Source organism: Dryas octopetala, chromosome 1 (genome assembly GCF_963921425.1).
Source record: "Dryas octopetala chromosome 1, drDryOcto1.1, whole genome shotgun sequence".
NCBI classification, from domain to species: domain Eukaryota; kingdom Viridiplantae; phylum Streptophyta; class Magnoliopsida; order Rosales; family Rosaceae; genus Dryas; species Dryas octopetala.
This window is the reverse complement of record NC_141366.1, coordinates 259068-279708: the sequence shown is the minus strand read 5'-3', so window position 1 is coordinate 279708 and position 20641 is coordinate 259068. Positions and strand designations below refer to the sequence as shown.

The following is a 20641-nucleotide window of genomic DNA, read 5'->3' as shown; positions in this document are numbered from 1 at the left end:
GTTTAAGTCCCCTCACGGCCTCACGTATAGATTTTCATTAAAATCATTTCAACGCATATGTCCTCTTGTCAAATTGTTTGACAATGTAAGATGCTTACATACCATTTTATAAATCTAAATTGTTAATCAACTTAATCCTTAATAAAACTATGTAATTCAAATTCACATCTTGTCAATATAAATATCTTATGTATATGTTGGGACAATAAACATTTTCTTATACCATAATTTGTATACTTATACGAGAGATCTGATCATATGCATTCGCCAATTTCTGAAGTTAGAGAGCATGGTCAGTTGAAAGTCTTACTTTAATACTGAGCCACATGCTCCATGGAAATTTCTGCAATATTGGCGAAGCTGTACCTGTGACCTGGCCTATTACTACTTTAGCCAATCCCAATCTAATCTTTATGTTATTTAAATCAAAACAAATCAAAGGAAATATCTACTTAAAAAAACTCATCCACTTATTCAATACAGCACTCCCGCAGCAACCAACAGCAAAACTTTGAGAATTGAGTCTCAGAATAGCTCTACTTCATTGGTGTACGATCATCTGAAAAAACTGTTCCGAGGATGCCGGGCGCCTATGCCTCTCTTTTTACAATTTCTCACAATAACCATATACTTATACTCCTTTACAAATGTTATGTTCATGTCGGAATGGTCTGTAATCGTATATACTTGTACTTTTGCTCCGAGTTGAAGCGTCTTGCACTCTCTGCTAAGCCTTTAGATAGCAGGAGCTTCAATACATCAACTCCCTCTTCTAAAGCTGCATCAATCTAGACCAAAAAGGCATGACATATTACTACAGATGAAAAATATAATGCGCTTGCCCTTGTAGTTACTCCACAAGAGGCTTGACCAGATCCAGTCTTATAATAAGTTACTTCGTTCCAAGTAATTACTAGTCTTCCAGTACATACAAAAAGCCAAACGAAGATTAGACTTCAAAAGTTAAATAGAAAATGATCCAATTCAATCAAATGCAGGATTCATAACATCAGATGCAATCCATATGCAACAAAGCTAATGATATCTCCTTACTGTTTGATCCACAAATGATTCCTTGAATAACAAACAAAAGACAGTACAATCCTTAAGCTACATGGTGATTTTTGTTTATCCGATAACAGAATCAAACAAAGAATATGAATGTTTCAAACATGACAGGAGAAGAAACTTGTTGTCTGAGAAAAAACACGCAACCATACACTTACTCTTCCTTGAGCCGTTGCATTAAATTTTTGAAGCAAGAATGCTTTGGGATCCATTTGACCAGGAGGCCTCCCAATACCTATCAAGAAATTCAACAGATTTCTAGCACTGCAAAAAAATATAACAACAGTAACAAAAATACAGATTTAGACATTCAAACTAACCAATTCTTAGCCGAGGAAATTCTCTGCTCCCTCGAAAGTGATAGATCACACTCTTCAGCCTGAATAATGAACAAATTTTTAAAAGTCAAGTACTGATATTCCACATATGCTCCTTAAATTCGAAAGAAGAAGAAAAGAAAGGCGAAATTGGAGGGCCATTCAAAGAGTAAAAAAAAAAAAAAAAAAAAAAGAATTAAAGCAGTAGTCAGTGATCAGATGAGCACTTGGTTGGCTGATGACCATAAAAAAGGAAAGCTTCACCGGAAGAACTCCAGTAACACCATAATAGCCATGGTCCTTACTCTTCAGAGACGAAGTACTGATTGTCTGATAATACCACAACAGCCATTCTAATATACATCTCCTATAAAATTAGCTCCCCAACAACAAAACAGGCTATTTAATTATAACCATGACAAACACCAGTGTCTCAGTAGGTTTTAACATTTTACAAAAACACTCTCATCAGTACTTAATCTTTTAGCAGTAAATCTGCTTAAAAAATCAAAGTAAGATATTTTGGTCATACCCATTGTGGCATCCATGACCTCCATTTGGGTGAAGACGAAGTACCCCACATGGTAAGTTCATGTCATCATGAAACTACAAACAAACAAACACAATAAAGTTATAAAAACAGAGAGTACAGATGCTATCAAGTAACAAAAACTTAAAGATGAGAGAACAAAAGTACCACTAGCACACGATCGAGAGACAGCTTATAATAAGCAGCAAGTGGCCCCGTCTGTAGTTGAATAAAAGAAATACAAGTTATGAGTGTGCTAGAAGGAATGAACTAAACAGTGTAATATCATTCTGTATTCATAGAACATTAATTCCCACTCTCAGTTTAACATATGAATCATTCATTATTCCAATACGGTTGAAGTAATAAACATACAGAACATGGCTAGGTAAATGAATAGCCTTTTGTAAACAAAAGTACAATAACATAATTTTATCAGATGTTAACAGGTAATAGATCAATCACTTACAGATTCACCACTCAAATTCATGTAAGTTTGAGGCTTTGCAAGAAAAACGGGGACGTCATCCACAAAACCTGACATCCCAAATTTCCATGAACTTCACATACATAAATGATAACCAACGAAAGATATACAAAGGTTCACATGCCTTGCCCAAAGATAGCTTTGCAATGGACCGTGTTCATTGCAATCCCTTGCGATTCCGCAAAAGCATCAATCATCTCAAACCCTACCTGCTTCAAACCAAACGAAAAGGGGAATTTAAAACTAACTATTAAAAATGGAAACTCAAATTATATTCTTCGAATGTAGAATATGGTATAGTACATTGTGTCTAGTTCCTTTGTACTTATCGCCAGGATTGCCCAAACCCACAAATAGCCATGGCCGTGGAGCAGCAGTGCAGAAGGAACGCCTGCTTAACCTATTAAGCATCTTCCCTCTCGTGTCCTCAGTGCTTTCCACTAGGCGTCAGGACCATAATCCATGGAAAAAAAAAAAAAAACTTCAGTCTCCAACCCACCTGCCATACACAACTTTTTACAAACAAGTAGAGGGCATTCAAAATGTAAATAGTAGGTGAAATTTGAAACTGATTGGATGGTTTGTGAAATTGGTGAATGGGGAACCAACCCAATAGAAGCAATGCCAAGGAAAGAATCGATTTTTCTCAATTAATGTTGTTTAACTGAATACTTGCCAAGTTTGAGCTTATTACCTTAGAGAAAACAGTAAACAGTAAAGGCGCCAACTGTGGCTTTGGACCCTTGGGTGCTCTAACGACCAACCACGGCGGCGGCGGATTGAAGGCCGAAATGTCGTCGTTTAGCCCTGCCAAAAACGCGCACTTCTATAACAGTTGGTGGTAAATTTTGAATTTGAGTTAAAAGTTAGTTGAGCACTTGAGCCAGTGTCTAACCCAAGTACACGATGGGCTACTGTATCTGTATTCCTTTCAGCTGCTGGCTATTTGGGCGACCAAGCTGCTGGGCCACGTCCATGATCCAAAGATCCACAAATGTTCTAGAAGACTGCATGGTTTTTGCTTTGTTTTTTATATTAGGCTTGTTCACCGGTCACCCACCTTGATTATGACCTACTTCACCGTCTAAATTCAAAGTTGAATCAATATGCCACTTAAATTTTAAAAAACTTACAATGTCATGCCTTTATCCAATTTCATCAGCGTTTCCGTCATTTTTTAGGGGTTTTTTCGTTATTCCAAGCATAATTATCATCTCCACTGCCACCACTAATCTCTAGCCACCCTAATCTCTCATTCTTCTTTCTCCTAACTCTCTTTCTCTCTCCTCCTTTCGAAATCGACGACTGCATCAATATAGAACCCGAATTGGGGTTCAAATCCGGAGTCAAAATCTAGTCTCAAAATATGAGAATGTTGGCGGAGAGCTTCTCAGATCCATGGCGTTTCCAACAAATAAAAAAAAGTTTGATGTAGAGGTAGAAAGGAGGAGGAGAGGTTGGAGTGGTTGGAGATTTGTGGTGGCGATGGAGATGAGGATTAGGCTTGTAATGACAAAAAAATCTCTGAAAAATGACGGAAAAGCTGACAAAATTGGATGAGGCGTGAAATAGTACCCTTATATAAAAAAAAAAAGAAGATAAAAATAGGTTTAGATAGTGAAATAGTACTACCAAAATTTGGAGATGGAGTAAGGAGCCATAGACATATGGATGTTTCACTTTTCTAGGTCATCACACTCTCATGATCAACTCGTAAATAGCAAATTTGGTCCACGAAGATGTGGAAATTTTCATGTTTAGAAGTAAGAAATTTCATGATCGGTCTTTCTCTATAGAGGATGTTTGCACATTTTTTTTTTCTTTGCAGATGTGTCTATATAGAAATCTCGTCATTCATTACGCATCGCAAACAAAAAAACTGTGGATCATCCGCAACTGAAAATTTTTCCATATCATGATATCTCAAATTTCTTTTAAGTGAGCATCGGTTTGTTATTTGTATTGTTGTAACCCAAATTCAATCAAATTGAGTTATTGGGAAAGTTTTCATTTCCTCCTCATTATCCGAATACAATCTAATTCTAACAATAGATGTGAGATGATGAATTCCAATGTGTATAGCATTTTAGGAAAACAAAATTCTCCAAAAAACCGAAAATTTAACAGATATCAAAAGTTTAGAACAGTAATTTAAGAGGACAAAATAATAAAAATTAATATTAGGAGCGTCAATTAAAGCAACTTTGTGGAAAGGTTGGGTTTGGTTTATAAATGATATTGGTATGAAGTATGAAAGAAAAATTCCCTCCAAAAAATATATTAAATTAATAAATATTAAAAATATAATGATGATTGTTTTGAGATGGCCCACATATAGACATACAGCTAATCGTCCAGTGAAGAATGAAGTATTTGCTTAGCTTTGCCCTAACGAGGGAGCCCCACTCCTCTACTCCCATTTCCACTTTAAACTCCGAAACGCAAAGCATCCGTTCTCCCAAACCCAAAAAGTGAGAGACTCTGAGAGAGAGTGAGGCAAAGCCGCCAAAGCCCTAACTGCAACTTGTTGCTTGCAAACTGCAATGGCCGAGTCGACTCAGTTCCAGCAAGCCCAGCTGGCGACGATTCTCGGCCCCGACCCGGCCCCTTTCCAAACCCTAATCTCCCACCTCATGTCGTCCTCGAACGAGCAGCGATCCCAGGCGGAGCTTCTGTTCAACCTGTGCAAGCAGAACGATCCTGACTCGCTGTCTCTGAAACTGGCTCACCTCCTCCAATTCTCCCCCGCCCCGGAGGCCCGAGCCATGTCCGCCATTCTCCTCCGCAAGCAACTCACGCGCGACGACTCCTACCTTTGGCCCCGCCTCTCTCCCAACACCCAAGCCTCCCTCAAATCAATCCTGTTGACCTGTATTCAACGCGAGGACACCAAATCCATATCCAAGAAGCTCTGCGACACCATCTCCGAGCTCGCCTCCGGTATTTTGCCCGATAACGCCTGGCCCGAACTCTTGCCCTTCATGTTCCAATGCGTCTCCTCCGATTCCGCCAAGCTCCAAGAATCCGCCTTCTTGATATTCGCGCAGCTCTCCCAGTACATCGGCGAGTCTTTGGTTCCCCACATAAAGGAATTGCACGCCGTCTTCTTGCACGCCTTGACCAACTCTTCCAGCTCGGACGTCAAGATCGCAGCCTTGAACGCCGTGATCAATTTCATTCAGTGTTTGACCAGTTCTGCAGATAGGGATAGGTTTCAGGACCTGTTGCCGGCGATGATGAGGACGTTGATGGAGGCTTTGAACAACGGGAACGAGGCCACCGCGCAGGAGGCGCTCGAGTTGTTGATCGAGTTGGCCGGGACGGAGCCCAGGTTCCTGAGGCGGCAGATTGTGGAGGTGGTAGGGTATATGCTGCAGATTGCCGAGGCCGAGTCTCTGGAAGAAGGGACCCGCCACTTGGCCATTGAGTTTGTGATCACACTGGCCGAGGCCAGGGAGCGTGCCCCCGGGATGATGAGGAAGTTGCCGCAGTTTATAAGCCGCTTGTTTGCCATTTTGATGGGGATGCTTTTGGATATACAGGACGAACCGTCCTGGCATACCGCCGACACCGAGGATGAGGATGCAGGGGAGACCAGTAATTACAGTGTTGGGCAGGAGTGCTTGGATCGACTTGCCATTTCCTTGGGCGGGAATACCATTGTCCCCGTCGCATCCGAGCAGTTGCCTGCCTATTTGGCTGCTCCTGAGTGGGAGAAACACCATGCTGCGTTGATTGCACTTGCTCAAATTGCCGAGGGTTGTGCCAAGGTATTTTAGATGCTTCCCAATTTCACTCAACCAATGCTTTGCATGCTTTTGACATGTCCTGAACATGTTCTTGTGTGAACATGATGGCAACAAGTTAGACGTGTAAATGGGGAAACAGTCAATATTTGTCCGGTTTCATTATCACACTTGACAAATGTAAATGGAACATTTTTCATGGCCGATATAAGTAAATGTTGTTTGCACATACATGCTCACATATCCTACTCTTGATGCAGTTTCCAAGGGGTCACTTCTGTATCATCAACTATGTGAAAAGTTCAGCCACAAAGTATTTTTGTGCAGCATACTGTTTCTTCTAGTTAAAATTAATTTACATAACTTTATTGTTAATGGTGACTGAAAATCCATTCCTTTTTATTTTTCTTGCAGGTAATGGTAAAAAATTTGGAGCAAGTGGTGGCAATGGTCTTGAACTCATTTCAAGATCCACATCCTCGTGTAAGGTGGGCAGCTATTAATGCAATTGGGCAGTTGTCTACGGATTTGGGCCCAGATCTGCAAGTTCAATATCACCAGCGGGTGCTTCCAGCATTGGCTGCAGCTATGGATGATTTTCAGAACCCTCGTGTGCAGGTTCGTTACCAGCTGTGGCATTTGGTCCCATTTCTGACTACATGATTGATTTTAATGGGCAATATTTGACTGGTGAAAGATTTCTTCCTTGTCATGTCAGTACACTGTAGATTAAAAAAAATTGTAGAGTAGAAACAAATTGCAACTTCGGTGAGATAACATTGGTTTCTGTACTTGCAAATTTTCCTCCATTTGAGTTGCTTTATTTCCTGAAGTTGTAAAATAGGGTGATGGTTCTGGAGGATTTTGAATATTCTGGAATACCCTTTATTTGGGTCAATTGGGCAGTTTTGTTTTGCGAGAATTGCTCATTGTCAAGATCGTGTTATTGCACATCAAGAATTGTCTATTCATCGCTTACTTTTTGTTATATGATATCTGCAGGCACATGCTGCTTCAGCAGTGCTCAACTTCAGTGAGAATTGTACTCCGGATATTTTAACACCTTATTTGGATGGAGTAGTGAGCAAATTGCTTGTACTTCTGCAGGTAAGTTCTTATAAAAATCGACCACATTCATGATGCAATAACTTACATGTTTATATTATTTTATACTAATATGATTTTAATTGTGCCTCAATTTTCGTATGTCTCATGAAGAATGGGAAACAAATGGTGCAAGAGGGGGCCTTGACTGCTTTGGCATCAGTTGCTGATTCATCTCAGGTATTTATCTATTTAATGTGCTATCTAGTTGAATGTTTTTTAATGGATGATTCAGTTTGATGGTAATGGGATCTGTAGGAGCATTTCCAAAAATACTACGATGCAGTTATGCCTTATTTGAAAGCTATCTTGGTGAACGCAACTGATAAGTCTAATCGCATGCTTCGTGCCAAATCCATGGAGTGCATTAGTTTGGTTGGTATGGCTGTTGGAAAGGAGAAATTCAGGGATGATGCTAAGCAGGTAAGACATTATATATATGAAACCACCTCTCATTGCATTGGCGAATCCTCCTTTTGGAATTCTTATTCAGGATATATATATCTTGCATATCAATGGCTGTTGGATGGATGGAAGAGGATACAATATTTTTATAAGCTGCTTATCCATACAGACTTTATATTTTGCTATTTTGATTTCATAAAGAATTAACTTTTCTTTTCTGTTATGCACTCTAGAATATTACACTTATATGCTTAAGTTGTTATATGTTTCTCAGATGAGAAATCCAAAATTGAGTCTTTCAACCTGTTAAAAAGCTGCTGCCATTTTCTTATCTAACCTGTTTGAAAACTACTGCCATCTTCTTGTGAACTCAACCAGTTGATATACTGAGCCACAGACTGATGTTTGCTGTTTTCACTAAGGTCATGGAAGTGCTGATGTCTTTGCAAGGATCTCAAATGGAGACAGATGATCCAACTACAAGTTACATGCTACAAGTATGCTTTTACCCCATAAATTGCACAGAAAGTACTATAATACAAACTCATTATTTGCAATGACAATTCATCTACGATGCTGTAGGCATGGGCTAGACTCTGCAAGTGTTTAGGACAAGACTTCCTCCCTTACATGAGTGTTGTAATGCCTCCTTTGCTTCAGTCTGCTCAACTTAAGCCAGATGTAACCATTACATCTGCAGATTCCAATAGTGATATTGATGAGTCTGATGATGAAAGGTCTGAATTTCTTTATTTTTCGTTTTTTCTGTAACTTCAATACCAACATTGTATAATGTGCTTCAATGTGCCCTCACTCCCTATTTCTTTGTATCCTCCCCATAGGTTGCCTTATAATGTAGCTGGATCTAGTTTCTTAGTTTCTCTCTCCCTCACACACACACACACACACACACACACACACAAACAAACAAGAGTAGGTCCATATAATTTCACCCACATTTACGGTCATCAGCTGCACACCACAAAAAGTAGTGTCCATGGATAACCACTATGGCTTTGGCATCCATAACAAAACTTTTATGTACTTTAACCCTTGATGAATATCTGTGTAAATTACCATTTTAATGCTTTTAAAGTGTATAAGATGTAGTTTTGGTAAAGTGAGTGTATAAGATATAGCAATAGTTTTGTTATGCTGCTCTTTGGTACTTGATGTCTCACTATAGTTGCTTTTGTATCACAGTATGGAAACAATTACTCTTGGGGATAAAAGGATTGGAATCAAGACTAGTGTCTTGGAGGAAAAAGCTACAGCTTGCAATATGCTGTGTTGCTATGCTGATGAGTTGAAAGAAGGATTCTTTCCGTGGATTGATCAGGTCTGTCATAGTGTGTCATAATTATTTTTGTTGGCCTGCTTTCAGTAATCTGATACTTAAAAAGATCATATATTGTGCAGGTTGCCCCGACTTTAGTTCCACTTCTTAAATTTTATTTCCATGAAGAGGTCAGAAAGGCAGCTGTTTCAGGTACTATTGACTGTTAAAATTAGATGTTCTTATTTATCCCTTCCTCTTCATGTCATTGGGGGTTTGCACCATATATTGATAAAGAATATCTATTTTTTGTTTCTAGCAATGCCGGAGCTACTGCTTTCTGCGAAATTAGCTATAGAGAAAGGGCTAGCTCAAGGTCGTAACGAAACGTATATAAAGCAATTGTCTGACTACATTGTTCCAGCTCTGGTGGAAGCACTACATAAGGTTGTTTATTGTTTGTCAATTACGCCTCCCTGATAAGGGGTAATGATATAAATTCTCTTGATATGTTGCTTTTGTTGGTTCTGGCTTCTGAAGTATGAGAATGCAATTTGTGTGCAGGAACCAGATACAGAAATCTGTGCAAATATATTGAATGCCTTAAATGAATGTTTACAGGTCTGTCATATTTTATTTTCTTAAAAAGATCTTGTTTTGGTCGTCCTAACTTTACATTCCGCATTATTTCTTAAGTATGACTGTTCATGCTTGCTTTGTATCTTTTGTTTAAGATCTCTGGCCCACTTCTAGATGAAGCCCAGGTTAGATCCATTGTAGAAGAGATAAAGGTGGTGATCACTGCCAGTTCAAGTAGAAAAAGAGAGAGAGCAGAAAGGACCAAAGCAGAAGATTTTGATGCTGAGGAAGGAGAGCTGATTAAAGAGGAAAATGAACAAGAGGAAGAAGTTTTTGATCAAGTAAATTTTTCAAATACAATCTCTAAGTAGCACGTCAATAATATTTGACGTTTTGTTTGTTGAGCCATCATTTGTATAATGTGGATCTTTTTGTTGTCATTGCTTTCCTAATGACTTTTTTTCTGGTTCCAGGTGGGAGAAATCTTGGGAACTTTGATTAAAACGTTTAAAGCCTCTTTCTTGCCTTTCTTTGATGAGCTAGCATCATATCTAACACCTATGTGGGTAAGTTCTGCCTCAAAGTGGCAGCCTCTTTTCGGGTTCCAACATTTAGAGTCTACTCATTTATATGTTTAGGTGATATATATATATATATATATATATATATTACTCCCTCTAATAGTTAGTTATATGTAATGCTTCGTTTTGTTTGTCAGAATTTTATTTTTGAGCTAATTTCTTTGTTTTCTAAATTATGGTATTCATTTTGGATCCTAAACACAGGGTAAGGATAAAACACCTGAAGAGAGAAGGATTGCAATATGCATCTTTGATGATGTTGCAGAGCAGTGTCGTGAAGCAGCTTTAAAGTAAGCTTGTTCAATTAGAAATGTTTAGGTTGAACTTGAAGTAATTCTTATTATTGTGAACTCATATTTTGCTCTGGTGTGGTTGGATCAGATATTATGACACATTTCTTCCTTTTCTATTGGAGGCTTGCAATGACGATAGCCCGGATGTTCGACAGGTCTGATCTCACCGAACTGTTTCTTAATGTGTTGGTTGCATGTTCTCATCTGTGTGGCATATGATTCTTTTTATTTTCCTATCCTTTTCAGGCAGCTGTATATGGACTTGGTGTCTGTTCAGAGTTTGGTGGGGCCGTTATTAAACCTCTTGTTGGCGGTAATTCTACTTGCATGTCTTAAATAGTTGGAATATTTCTGTATGCTTATGGGTAACATTTCCTAGTGGCTTTTTTCCAGAGGCTCTTTCAAGGCTAAATGTAGTGATTCAGCATCCTAATGCGCAGCAACCTGATAACATAATGGCATATGATAATGCTGTTTCTGCTTTAGGAAAAATTTGCCAATATCATCGTGACAGTATTGATGCAGCTCAGGTACTAGCATTTATTTGTTTTGTTGTCATATGGATTTATCAGAATTCTTTTATTGGTGTAGTGATGGAATATATGTACAAAAGTACTGCAGGCGACTTCTTAACAATATAAACTTTTCAATTTATTGCAACACTAATGTAACTTTTTGCTATCATTCTCTTTTAAGATTTATTGATATCTTTCTTTTGTCGGGTTGCAAAGCATATACTGATTTGCGCTCTGGATTGTCAATCTTCCGGTGTTTGACAGGTTATTCCTGCGTGGTTGAACTGTTTGCCAATAAAAGGTGACTTGATTGAAGCCAAAGTTGTTCATGACCAGCTTTGCTCTATGGTAGAGAGGTAGAGCTTCAATTTTCTTTAACTTGTGTCTTCTCCTATCACTTTTTTTCTTTTGATATACTTAAGCTTCGGAATACCATTACCAAGCAAATTTATAGGGGTGCACCCTTGTGTAATCCATCTACAGGTCTGACAGGGAACTTCTGGGTCCCAACAATCAGTATCTTCCCAAAATTGTTGCCGTGTTTGCTGAGGTTTGTGATCTATAAATAATTTAGCACTGTTTAAGCTGATAATATTTCCCAGTCACAAAGTCATAATATTCAAAATTCATGTTTCCTCATAGTTCATTATTCTATTCATCAGTTTATATTTATACGTACTAGTGGCAATAATGGTCGTAATTACGTGGCTCTTTTTTTCTAGTGATTCATTTTATTATGAGTGTTTAGCATATGGTATAGGTAAAAGATTTGCACCTTTGTTAATTATGCATTATCCATGTGGCAAGAAAAATCTTGGGACTGATGAATTAACAAGTATAACTTGCTGAAAATTGTAACAACATCCACAATAATATAATTGAGCAATCAGATGGCATTATTAAATGCAGAATTCTTTGTAATAAATTTCAAGCTTGCCTGAATATTTCCTGAGGGGTATGATTGTCTCCTGTAGGTTCTATGTGCTGGTAAGGATTTGGCCACGGAACAAACTGCAAGCCGAATGATTAATCTATTAAGGCAGCTTCAGCAGACTTTGCCTCCATCTACCTTGGCCTCAACTTGGTCCTCCTTGCAACCCCAGCAACAGCTTGCGCTGCAATCTATCCTCTCATCATAGTATATTGGCTTGCAGTGAGCCTATTGCTGCTTTCAGATACACTGTTCCTGTCTTGTGTGTTACTTATATTTGTCACCAATTCTTTTCCATAAGATGGTTCCCATCAGTCATTTTTGCATACAGTTTTACAGCGACCCAGCATCTGATTAAGCCTGGAAGTCATCATTTCGATGTGATCAAATCCTTTTTTGTAGCATGTGTATATGCAAGTGTCAGTTTATAGTTTGGATTGAGTCTAAAAGAAAAGAAAGGTAGGTGATTGTGTTTGAGTTTTTCATTTTCTTTTCCTTTTTGGTTCGTGCCTGAGGTTTGAGGCTTGTTACTTGTCAGTGAGGTAATTTTTGTATCAGTTTTTCTCTTTGTATTTTGGTGTTTCTTGCGCATACATTGTGAGAAATCTGTGGACTAAATTTTTAATGGTGATTCTTTCATTATGTTTGCAATTTTGATTCCAAAAGGCAATAAAATGGCTTATGGTGTTTCAGTGATATGCTATTGTGAATGCAAATGATCCAAATAATCTTGAATTGCAATGACAGTTTATCATAATTTTAAATGTGTTTCCGAACCTTGATCTTCTTGATTCAACAGAATAAATCGAACTTTCTGTTACACCCTCAGAACTTAACTGTGCAGAGTAAATTGTATGGAAAAAAAATTTATTGATTTGACTTTTTACAAATTTGTTGAAACCAGAATGGGCAAAATGCTTCCATTTCTTGCATTGCTGGCTTTGATGCAAGGTCCGTTTTGTTCATTATATAAGCATTGAATCTATCTAGTATCAGCCTTATTGGATAGTCATCATCTGGCCCTCACCTGAAGTTGCAAAATGGTCAAATTGGGCGTTGTTATTAGGCAAAGCAAAAGATAAAGCTCATTCTCTATATTTCTGCTCTTTGTTTTTTCGTGTTTGGTATGTTATGCAAGGAAAGATTCCACCAAACACAGCGTGCACTATGAGATTCTCATCAAATTCTTTGAGGACAAACCCAATGCCTGCTGTCGTTTCCCTTTCTGCACATTTGGATGGGACCAAGCTTATATAATATTTTCTTGTATGGGTGGTACTCCATGTGTCATGCGGTCATGCCTTCGTGCTCTCACGAATATTTCTTGTCATGGTTGACCAAGTGGTGGTTAGGACTTAGGACTTAGGAGGAGTGAGGACAACTACTACTTTTTTAGGGAGATGATAAAAAAGATTAAAATTAAGATAGGTCATAAGTTCGATTTCATTGAAACAAACTTATAGTTATGGTGCTTAAAGCTTCTACGACTTGGGAGCAAGGGAAAAAAAGAAGTAATGGATTGCATGTCTCGTAGAGACGGAGACAGAGAGAACAAAACACAAGTAAAAATATCCAAATAACTAGACTATGATTTTTTAGTCTTGGATGCGCATTGAGAATTCAGTCATCCTTGGCATGCTGACAAGAAGAAAACGAGCCACCCACTACTAACTAAAGCCTAAAGGTTTGCCTTGTCTACCTTATATATAAGTCAGTCAGCCATTTTGGTCTTCCATTCATTGAGAATTCTCTTCAACATCTGCCATGGAACATCAAGCCCAAAAGCAGCAGAAGGGGGTCTCAGCCAACAAACAAAGCAAGTTCAAGGAGAGGACTACTAGCAGCAACAATACCAAATGCAAGTTTGTTGGGGTGAGACAAAGGCCATCAGGAAAGTGGGTAGCAGAGATCAAGGACACAACCAAGAAGATAAGAATGTGGCTGGGAACCTTTGAGACTGCTGAGGAAGCTGCTCGAGCTTATGATGAAGCTGCTTACCTTCTTCGTGGTTCAAATACCCGAACCAACTTCGCCAGTACTCATGTCCCCTCCAATTCTCCACTCTCTTTGAAAATCAAGAACCTCCTCAACCACAAAAGGAGTTTGAAACAAAGCCCTTCAACCCCCAACAGCAGAAAATCCACCCATAAAGCTAGTACTAGAATTAGTTCTAGCTGTAGTACTAGTAGTAATATTAGTAATGTCAATCATGGTTCCAAATACAGTACTTTTAGTGACACTTCAGGCAACTGCAATGCTAATTGTAGTTTCAAAAGTCAGCAGAGCATTCAGGACTTTGATGATGCATATAGACCAGACCTTAGCAGCTGTGCTGGGGATGCTCAACCAGGTATGCTTCATTTCGATCAGTCCTGGCCATTCCTAACTGGGTTTGATCAGCTTCCACAAACACATGAAGGGATGGATTCAACAAAAGGCATTGGTGTTGGTGTTGGTGTTGGTGTTGGTGTGTCACCTAATAGTAATAATATTGCAGCAGAGGCAGAGCTGTCAGAATTCGAACGCATAAAGGTAGAAAGGCAGATATCAACTTCAATATATGCAATGAATGGAGTGAATGAGTACTCGGACAATGCGTACGATGCCAGTGATGCTCTCTGGGATCTTCCTACTCTCTCTCAGTTGTTCTGCCTTGGCTGATGGCTACTGTCCCTCTCTTTCTCTCTCGCTGAGTTTTATAGTTTTGAATGAGTTAATTGAATGGTTTCTCTTGAGAATTCATGTTTAATGCAATGCTCTTAAAAGTTAAAGCATGATATACAAGAGGCACAAATATAGGCACTGTATGTATAATATCAGTAGTCAGGAAATGAATTGGTGCTACACTGCTACTTCAAAATCTGATGCGCTATTAATGTCTTTTCATAACCTTGTGTTTTTTGGAGCCAAAGGAATATATACAATCAGCTTCTAAAATGGAAATGGTCTTAGGGCGTGTCGTTATCGTTTAACTATCAAAATGCTTTTACCATAATCTGACAGTCCGCATTCAATATTTCAGTCTGTGTTCTGTACGAGCATGAAACGTGGAACCAAGATAAGGCATTTGATCCTTATACTACATGACACCGCGGTGAGAAAACGACATGCAATTGTCTAACAGTGAGGTGAGGGGTACTGGATTTCACAACGATGAAAGCCAAAATTTATCAAAGAATCACATCCCACAACAGTGTGCATATGGCATGCTGATGAGTAATAATAAATTTAAAAGGAATACCATAAAACAAGGAAGGAAAATGCTAGGGTGCCATATTTTGGTACTCACCTCTATTAGAGAAGTGATAAATGATCGCACTACCCAATAAGGAAACATGGTATCTCTGAAAAAGAACAATTCACATCCCACTGTACCGAGAAAATAGAGAACAATTCACATTTTAATTCTGAAATGTCACGTCAATGATACCACAAAAAACACATGTACTCATAACATAATACATAAATGTGACAATTTCACAGCATGAAGATCGATAATTGTACTTCACAAAACAGAAGGAACAACAGAGATAGGGGAAGATGATGGATAAACGCTCTTGCATAACAACATTTCAACATCAGTAATCTTCACTTCCCCCCTCTTCATCATCTACACCTTCAGCACCAACTTCCTCGTAATCTTTCTCCAGAGCAGCCAAATCTTCACGGGCTTCTGAAAACTCTCCTTCTTCCATGCCTTCACCAACATACCAGTGAACGAATGCCCTCTTGGAATACATGAGATCAAATTTGTGGTCGATGCGCGAGAAAACCTCAGCCACCGCTGTGTTGTTGCTGATCATGCAAACTGCTCGCTGCACCTTGGCAAGGTCACCCCCTGGTACAACTGTTGGAGGCTGATAGTTAATACCACATTTAAAGCCGGTTGGACACCTGCAGAATCCAACCACAAAACTCATTAGAATAAAATATAAGTCGATTAGAAGGATAGTGCAAAACTGTCTATCTGAAAGAAAGCTAGTTATTCAAGCTTAGATATATTTCCAAAAAAAAAAAAAAAAAGACAAAATAAATTAGTCTTTTCATCTATTTCTTTTCCTCCTTAGGCATCATTCTTACCAGTCAACAAACTGTACAGTCCTTTTTGTTTTGATAGTTGCAACAGCAGCATTAACATCCTTGGGAACAACATCCCCCCTATACATTAAGCAGCAGGCCATGTATTTTCCATGCCTAGGATCACACTTGGCCATCATGCTTGAGGGCTCAAAAACTGCATTTGTGATCTCAGGAATAGAGATCTGCTCATGGTATGCCTTTGCAGCTGAGATAACAGGAGCATACGAGGAGAGCATGAAATGGATGCGGGGGTATGGTACAAGGTTAGTCTGAAACTCTGTGACATCAACGTTAATGGCTCCATCAAATCTCAATGATGTTGTCAATGATGATATGACCTGGGATATCAATCTGTTCAAATTGGTGTAAGTTGGTCTCTCAATGTCTAGGGATCTCCTGCAAATGTCATAGATAGCTTCATTGTCCAAGAGCACAGATACATCTGTGTGTTCAAGGAGGGCATGTGTAGAGAGAACACTGTTATAAGGCTCAACAACTGCTGTTGAAACCTGCAATGCAATAGCAAGCAATAGATGAGCTCCAGCCTCCATATCACCAAGTCCAATATTAAAAAAAAAAAAAAAACACATTTTACATTATTCAAATAATTAGTGCAGTTAATTTTATAATCTGATATAATCTAAGATACATATACATAGACAACCTTCTATAACAGAACAGTCTAACATTTATGGATAGCCATTTCTAAAACCTGTCTCATATGCCAAGCCTGCGTAAGAAACTGTATAAACCTATGCAGGAGAATAGAAAATCAAATATGTGTGGCTCTAAGTACCTGTGGAGAAGGATAGATGGTGAATCCAAGCTTTGACTTTTTCCCATAATCCACAGACAAACGTTCTAACAGCAAGGACCCCAAACCAGACCCCGTACCACCACCAACAGCATTAAAAACCAAAAACCCTTGCAAACCAGTGCAATTATCAGCCAATTTCCTTACTCGATCAAGGCAGAGATCTACAATTTCCTTTCCAACTGCAGGACAAAACCAGGAAGGTTAAATCAACAAGATTAACATTAAAAGGGAAAAAAAAAAAAGTTAGATGAAGCATTTAGTAGCAACATCTATTACCTGTATAGTGTCCTCTTGCAAAATTATTAGCGGCATCTTCTTTGCCTGAAATAAGCTGCTCGGGGTGGAAGAGTTGGCGGTAAGTCCCGGTCCTAACTTCATCAATAACAGTTGGTTCCAGATCAAGAAATATGGCCCTAGGGACATGCTTTCCTGATCCAGTCTCACTGAAGAAGGTATTGAAAGCATCACGTCCACCGCCCACTGTGGCATCACTTTGAAGACACAAAATCATAACAGTCCATTAGGCACTCAAATTATCTACACAATTTTGAACGGAAGCCAGAAAATACAAAAGCTAACGTTCACATTCGGTGCTCCTTCTTGACTATTGGCATGTATAAGATCAATTTATTAAAAATATGCACCAACTGAAGGCAAAAGAATTTAATATCAACAATGTTAGAGTAAAACTCATTATGACTATGTCAAAAATCATAGAATATGAAGCTAAGTTTCTTGATAGTGTCTCTAAGCTCACCTGATTTAAGACTTATCAATCACAGCAACCTTACATAGAAAATTGAAGCTAAATCTATCCCATTTCTTTTATGCTTCTTTTAGTTTCTTCATTGAATACAAATACTCAGAAAGTTCACTCTTCAGATCCATAAAAAGCAGATGAAAAGCCAATGAATAGAACTCCAACAAGTACCAATGCAATAAATGGATACATACACAAATAAATACATAAATGTACTTCCAAATCTGCAATCCATACACATGAAGATCTCAAACATCTATACAAGGTGATTATTCCAAGAAAGCCTAATAACCACCAACAACATACTCATCAACCATCGGTTGACAAAACCCACCAAGAATAAACACATATACACAAACAAGCACACACATAAATAGATATCTAGATATATAAAAATGAAAAAATAAAGGAAAATGTGTCAACCGACCTGGGCATTTGTCCATCAGGTTGAATTCCATGCTCAAGACAATAGAGCTCCCAGCATGAATTCCCGACCTGAATCCCAGCCTGGCCGATATGTATGCTTATTATCTCCCTCATCTTTCTCTTGCTCTGATAAAAATTGAAACTTTATCAACTCAACGGAACAAGTCTCTCTCTTTCTCGATCCCTCTTCTTCTGTTTTGCTGTTTGTGAATGTATGTATGAGTATGTACGGGTTTGTTTGTGTGTGTTGCCCTTTCTCGATAAAATGGGAATGGACAGATTTTTCAAGTCCGATGCTTCCCCTGCCACGTGGCGCCAGCCTTTCCCTGGGTCCCAACAACCGTCTTTCGGTTGACACTGCCTAATCACTCTTTTGCCCACCCAAGACTTCCAATGGCCTTTGTCTTCGTAAGGGTACTATGGGTAACTTAAAATGTTGGCGGACCGCCATCAGGTCCTTGGGCCATGTGCACCAAACCAAGTGTCTTTCAAACTTTTCAAGTGGGATTAGCTGTTACTACTACTGGTGCAGGATAGATATTTATTTACATGTAATGATGTAAGTATGTAACATCATTTAAAAGACTTTATATATTATTTTTTTGTTTGCCGCTTTTTTTGTTTGAAAATATATTATTTTTTGTTTGAAAATATATTATTTTTTGTTATTAATTAATGCATTTTTAATCTTATTCTTTAAATCTTAACCATTCATTTCGAAATAGGAAGCTCTATATATGATACATAGAGTCAATTTTTAATCATTATTGTAGTGGTGAGCATTATCATCATAGTGGATGAGTGACACATACCACAAAAAAGTGGTCAGATAACACGTGTCACTCATCCGATAATGCTCACCATAGTGAGCAAAAATGAATCCATGATACATATATATACTTGAAAAGACGTTTTAAGTTTATAATTTGTATTCTTCCTAAATTTTATTTTCTTCTTTTATTTTTTGGCCGGGATATTTTCTTTTCTTCAAGAATTGAGAAGAGTATGAACTATATATATATATATAGGAGTGCTCTAAAGCTAACCAGTTAGTAAGTTAATACGAACCTAACCATACTTTTAGGGCCACCACATCATTAATCTAATAATCCGAACCATCAATTATTTAGGCCATATTTCAAAGATCATCATTGTAAAAAATCAACTAAATCGAAAATCATGTAGTCATCTAATTAAGATCAAATAAATAGACGATCAGTATTTTCGATAAAAGTATAGAAATAGTTGTTATTATAATCAAATGACTAAATGACTAAATGACTTCCGATTTTAGAGATTTTTTACACGAATGATCTTTGAAATAGGGCCTAAAAAATAAACGGTTCGGATTTTGAGATTACATTGTGCAATGAGCCCAACATGGTGATTAGTTTTATATTAACTTACTAACTAGTTAGTTTTAGAGCATTTTTGTATATATATATATATTAAGAATGCTCTAAAACTAACTTGTTAGTAAGTTAATACAAAACTAACTACCATGTTTGGCCCACTGCACAATATAATCTTAAAATCCGAACCGTCTATTTTTTAGGCCCTACTTCAAATATCATTTCTGTAAAAATTCTCCAAAATCGGAAGTCATGTAGTCATTTGATTATAACAACAATTATTTCTATGCTTTTATCGAAAATACTGATCGTCTATTTATTTGATATGAATTAGATGACTATATAATTTCTGATTTAATTGATTTTTTACAATGATGATCTTTGAAGTATGATCTAAATAATTGACGGTTCGGATTATGAGATTAGTTATGTGGGGGTCCCAAAAGTATGGTTAGCTTCGTATTAATTTACTAACCAGTTTATTTCAGAGCACTCATCTCTATATATATATATATAGTTGATGAGTATAAGGGTGTGCTTGAGGGAGTAATTCACACATCAATGAGACAGCATAACCAAATATATAAATGATGTAGAAATGAGCTATAATGAGTGCACCTTTCAATTATTACCAGTGAAAATTTATGGCTAAAATTGCTGCTTTGCAAAGGGGACACCTTGTTGGCTTGTTTGTTTTGGCATATCTGTGTGATTGCATGATAAAATATTAGGATGGTTTGAAGGCTAGGCTGTCTATTCAACCAATTCTATAACATGCTACCTAATACAAAATCAATAATTGAGGTTTGGGGAATTTTGAGTTGTTGTGTGTGTGTGTGAGAGAGTTTATTTCCTTTTTGGGTTCTTAATTCTTTGGCTTGCCAATCCCAACTGGAGTCTGGGCCTCCATATCCACTACTGTTTTGTATTTTGTATCATTTCTTGTTTGTTGTATGATTGTATCATCTGTTACTATATTTTTATTAGTGGTTGGAAGCTTTATCATTGGGATTGGTAGCCGAGAAAGAAAAAAAAAGATATTAAATAGGTGTGGGATAAAATGTTCAACATTTTAATGTATTGTTCCTCAAATTATTGCTAGGAAAACTACTATTCCTTATTAATTATTAAAAAATTACACATTCAAATAAAAATGCATACTATATATCAATCAGAAAAAAACAATTTTAATTTGTGAGAGAGAGAGAAAAAAAAAGAAAAAAGATGTCATTCTTTATATTATTATCTTTTTTTGGGTCGAAAGGTCATTCTTTATGAAACCCAGTTTAAAAGACATTTCTTGGAAAAAAGAAAAAAACAAGAAAAAAAAAAGGGGGGGGGGAGGCTATTCCCACCACCCAAAAATGCTGAGTTC

At 37.7% G+C, this 20641-nt stretch overlaps 4 protein-coding genes across 9 annotated transcripts; 2 read left to right on the top strand and 2 right to left on the bottom strand.

The window, feature by feature from the left end:
• Positions 1–452: 452 nt before the first annotated feature.
• On the bottom strand, positions 453–3457 carry LOC147295972 (Peptidyl-tRNA hydrolase family protein). 6 transcript variants are annotated; one of them, XM_086238718.1, is made up of 10 exons: positions 3297–3457; positions 3096–3208; positions 2705–2841; positions 2526–2613; positions 2384–2451; positions 2083–2133; positions 1918–1991; positions 1389–1447; positions 1227–1303; positions 453–788 (listed from the first exon to the last, which is right to left on the bottom strand). In XM_086238718.1, the coding sequence occupies exons 3-10, from the start codon at positions 2810–2812 to the stop codon at positions 657–659; spliced, it is 657 nt and encodes a 218-aa protein (XP_086094844.1). In that variant the 5' UTR covers positions 2813–2841; positions 3096–3208; positions 3297–3457; the 3' UTR covers positions 453–656. The 6 variants fall into 6 exon arrangements, with proteins under 6 accessions (XP_086094844.1, XP_086094829.1, XP_086094820.1 ...); XM_086238703.1 differs by having other exon boundaries at positions 2705–2900; positions 3297–3455; XM_086238694.1 differs by lacking the exon at positions 3297–3457 and having other exon boundaries at positions 2705–2900; positions 3096–3279.
• A 1358-nt stretch (positions 3458–4815) lies between these two features.
• On the top strand, positions 4816–12527 carry EMB2734 (ARM repeat superfamily protein). The gene is made up of 20 exons (XM_086238679.1): positions 4816–6171; positions 6562–6765; positions 7150–7254; positions 7366–7431; positions 7510–7674; positions 8079–8153; positions 8239–8393; positions 8860–8995; positions 9076–9145; positions 9252–9379; positions 9497–9553; positions 9667–9852; positions 9985–10077; positions 10297–10382; positions 10474–10540; positions 10632–10698; positions 10779–10915; positions 11165–11256; positions 11384–11450; positions 11875–12527. Exons 1-20 carry the CDS (start codon positions 4945–4947, stop codon positions 12037–12039), a joined length of 3348 nt encoding a protein of 1115 aa, XP_086094805.1. The 5' UTR covers positions 4816–4944; the 3' UTR covers positions 12040–12527.
• A 1063-nt stretch (positions 12528–13590) lies between these two features.
• On the top strand, positions 13591–14665 carry LOC147295970 (ethylene-responsive transcription factor ERN1). Its single transcript, XM_086229109.1, has one exon. The coding sequence runs from the start codon at positions 13596–13598 to the stop codon at positions 14490–14492; it is 897 nt and encodes a 298-aa protein (XP_086085235.1). The 5' UTR covers positions 13591–13595; the 3' UTR covers positions 14493–14665.
• A 549-nt stretch (positions 14666–15214) lies between these two features.
• On the bottom strand, positions 15215–18133 carry LOC147295969 (tubulin alpha-5 chain). Its single transcript, XM_086233952.1, has 5 exons — positions 17916–18133; positions 17005–17219; positions 16708–16907; positions 15912–16420; positions 15215–15725 (listed from the first exon to the last, which is right to left on the bottom strand). Exons 1-5 carry the CDS (start codon positions 18026–18028, stop codon positions 15410–15412), a joined length of 1353 nt encoding a protein of 450 aa, XP_086090078.1. The 5' UTR covers positions 18029–18133; the 3' UTR covers positions 15215–15409.
• Positions 18134–20641: the final 2508 nt, after the last annotated feature.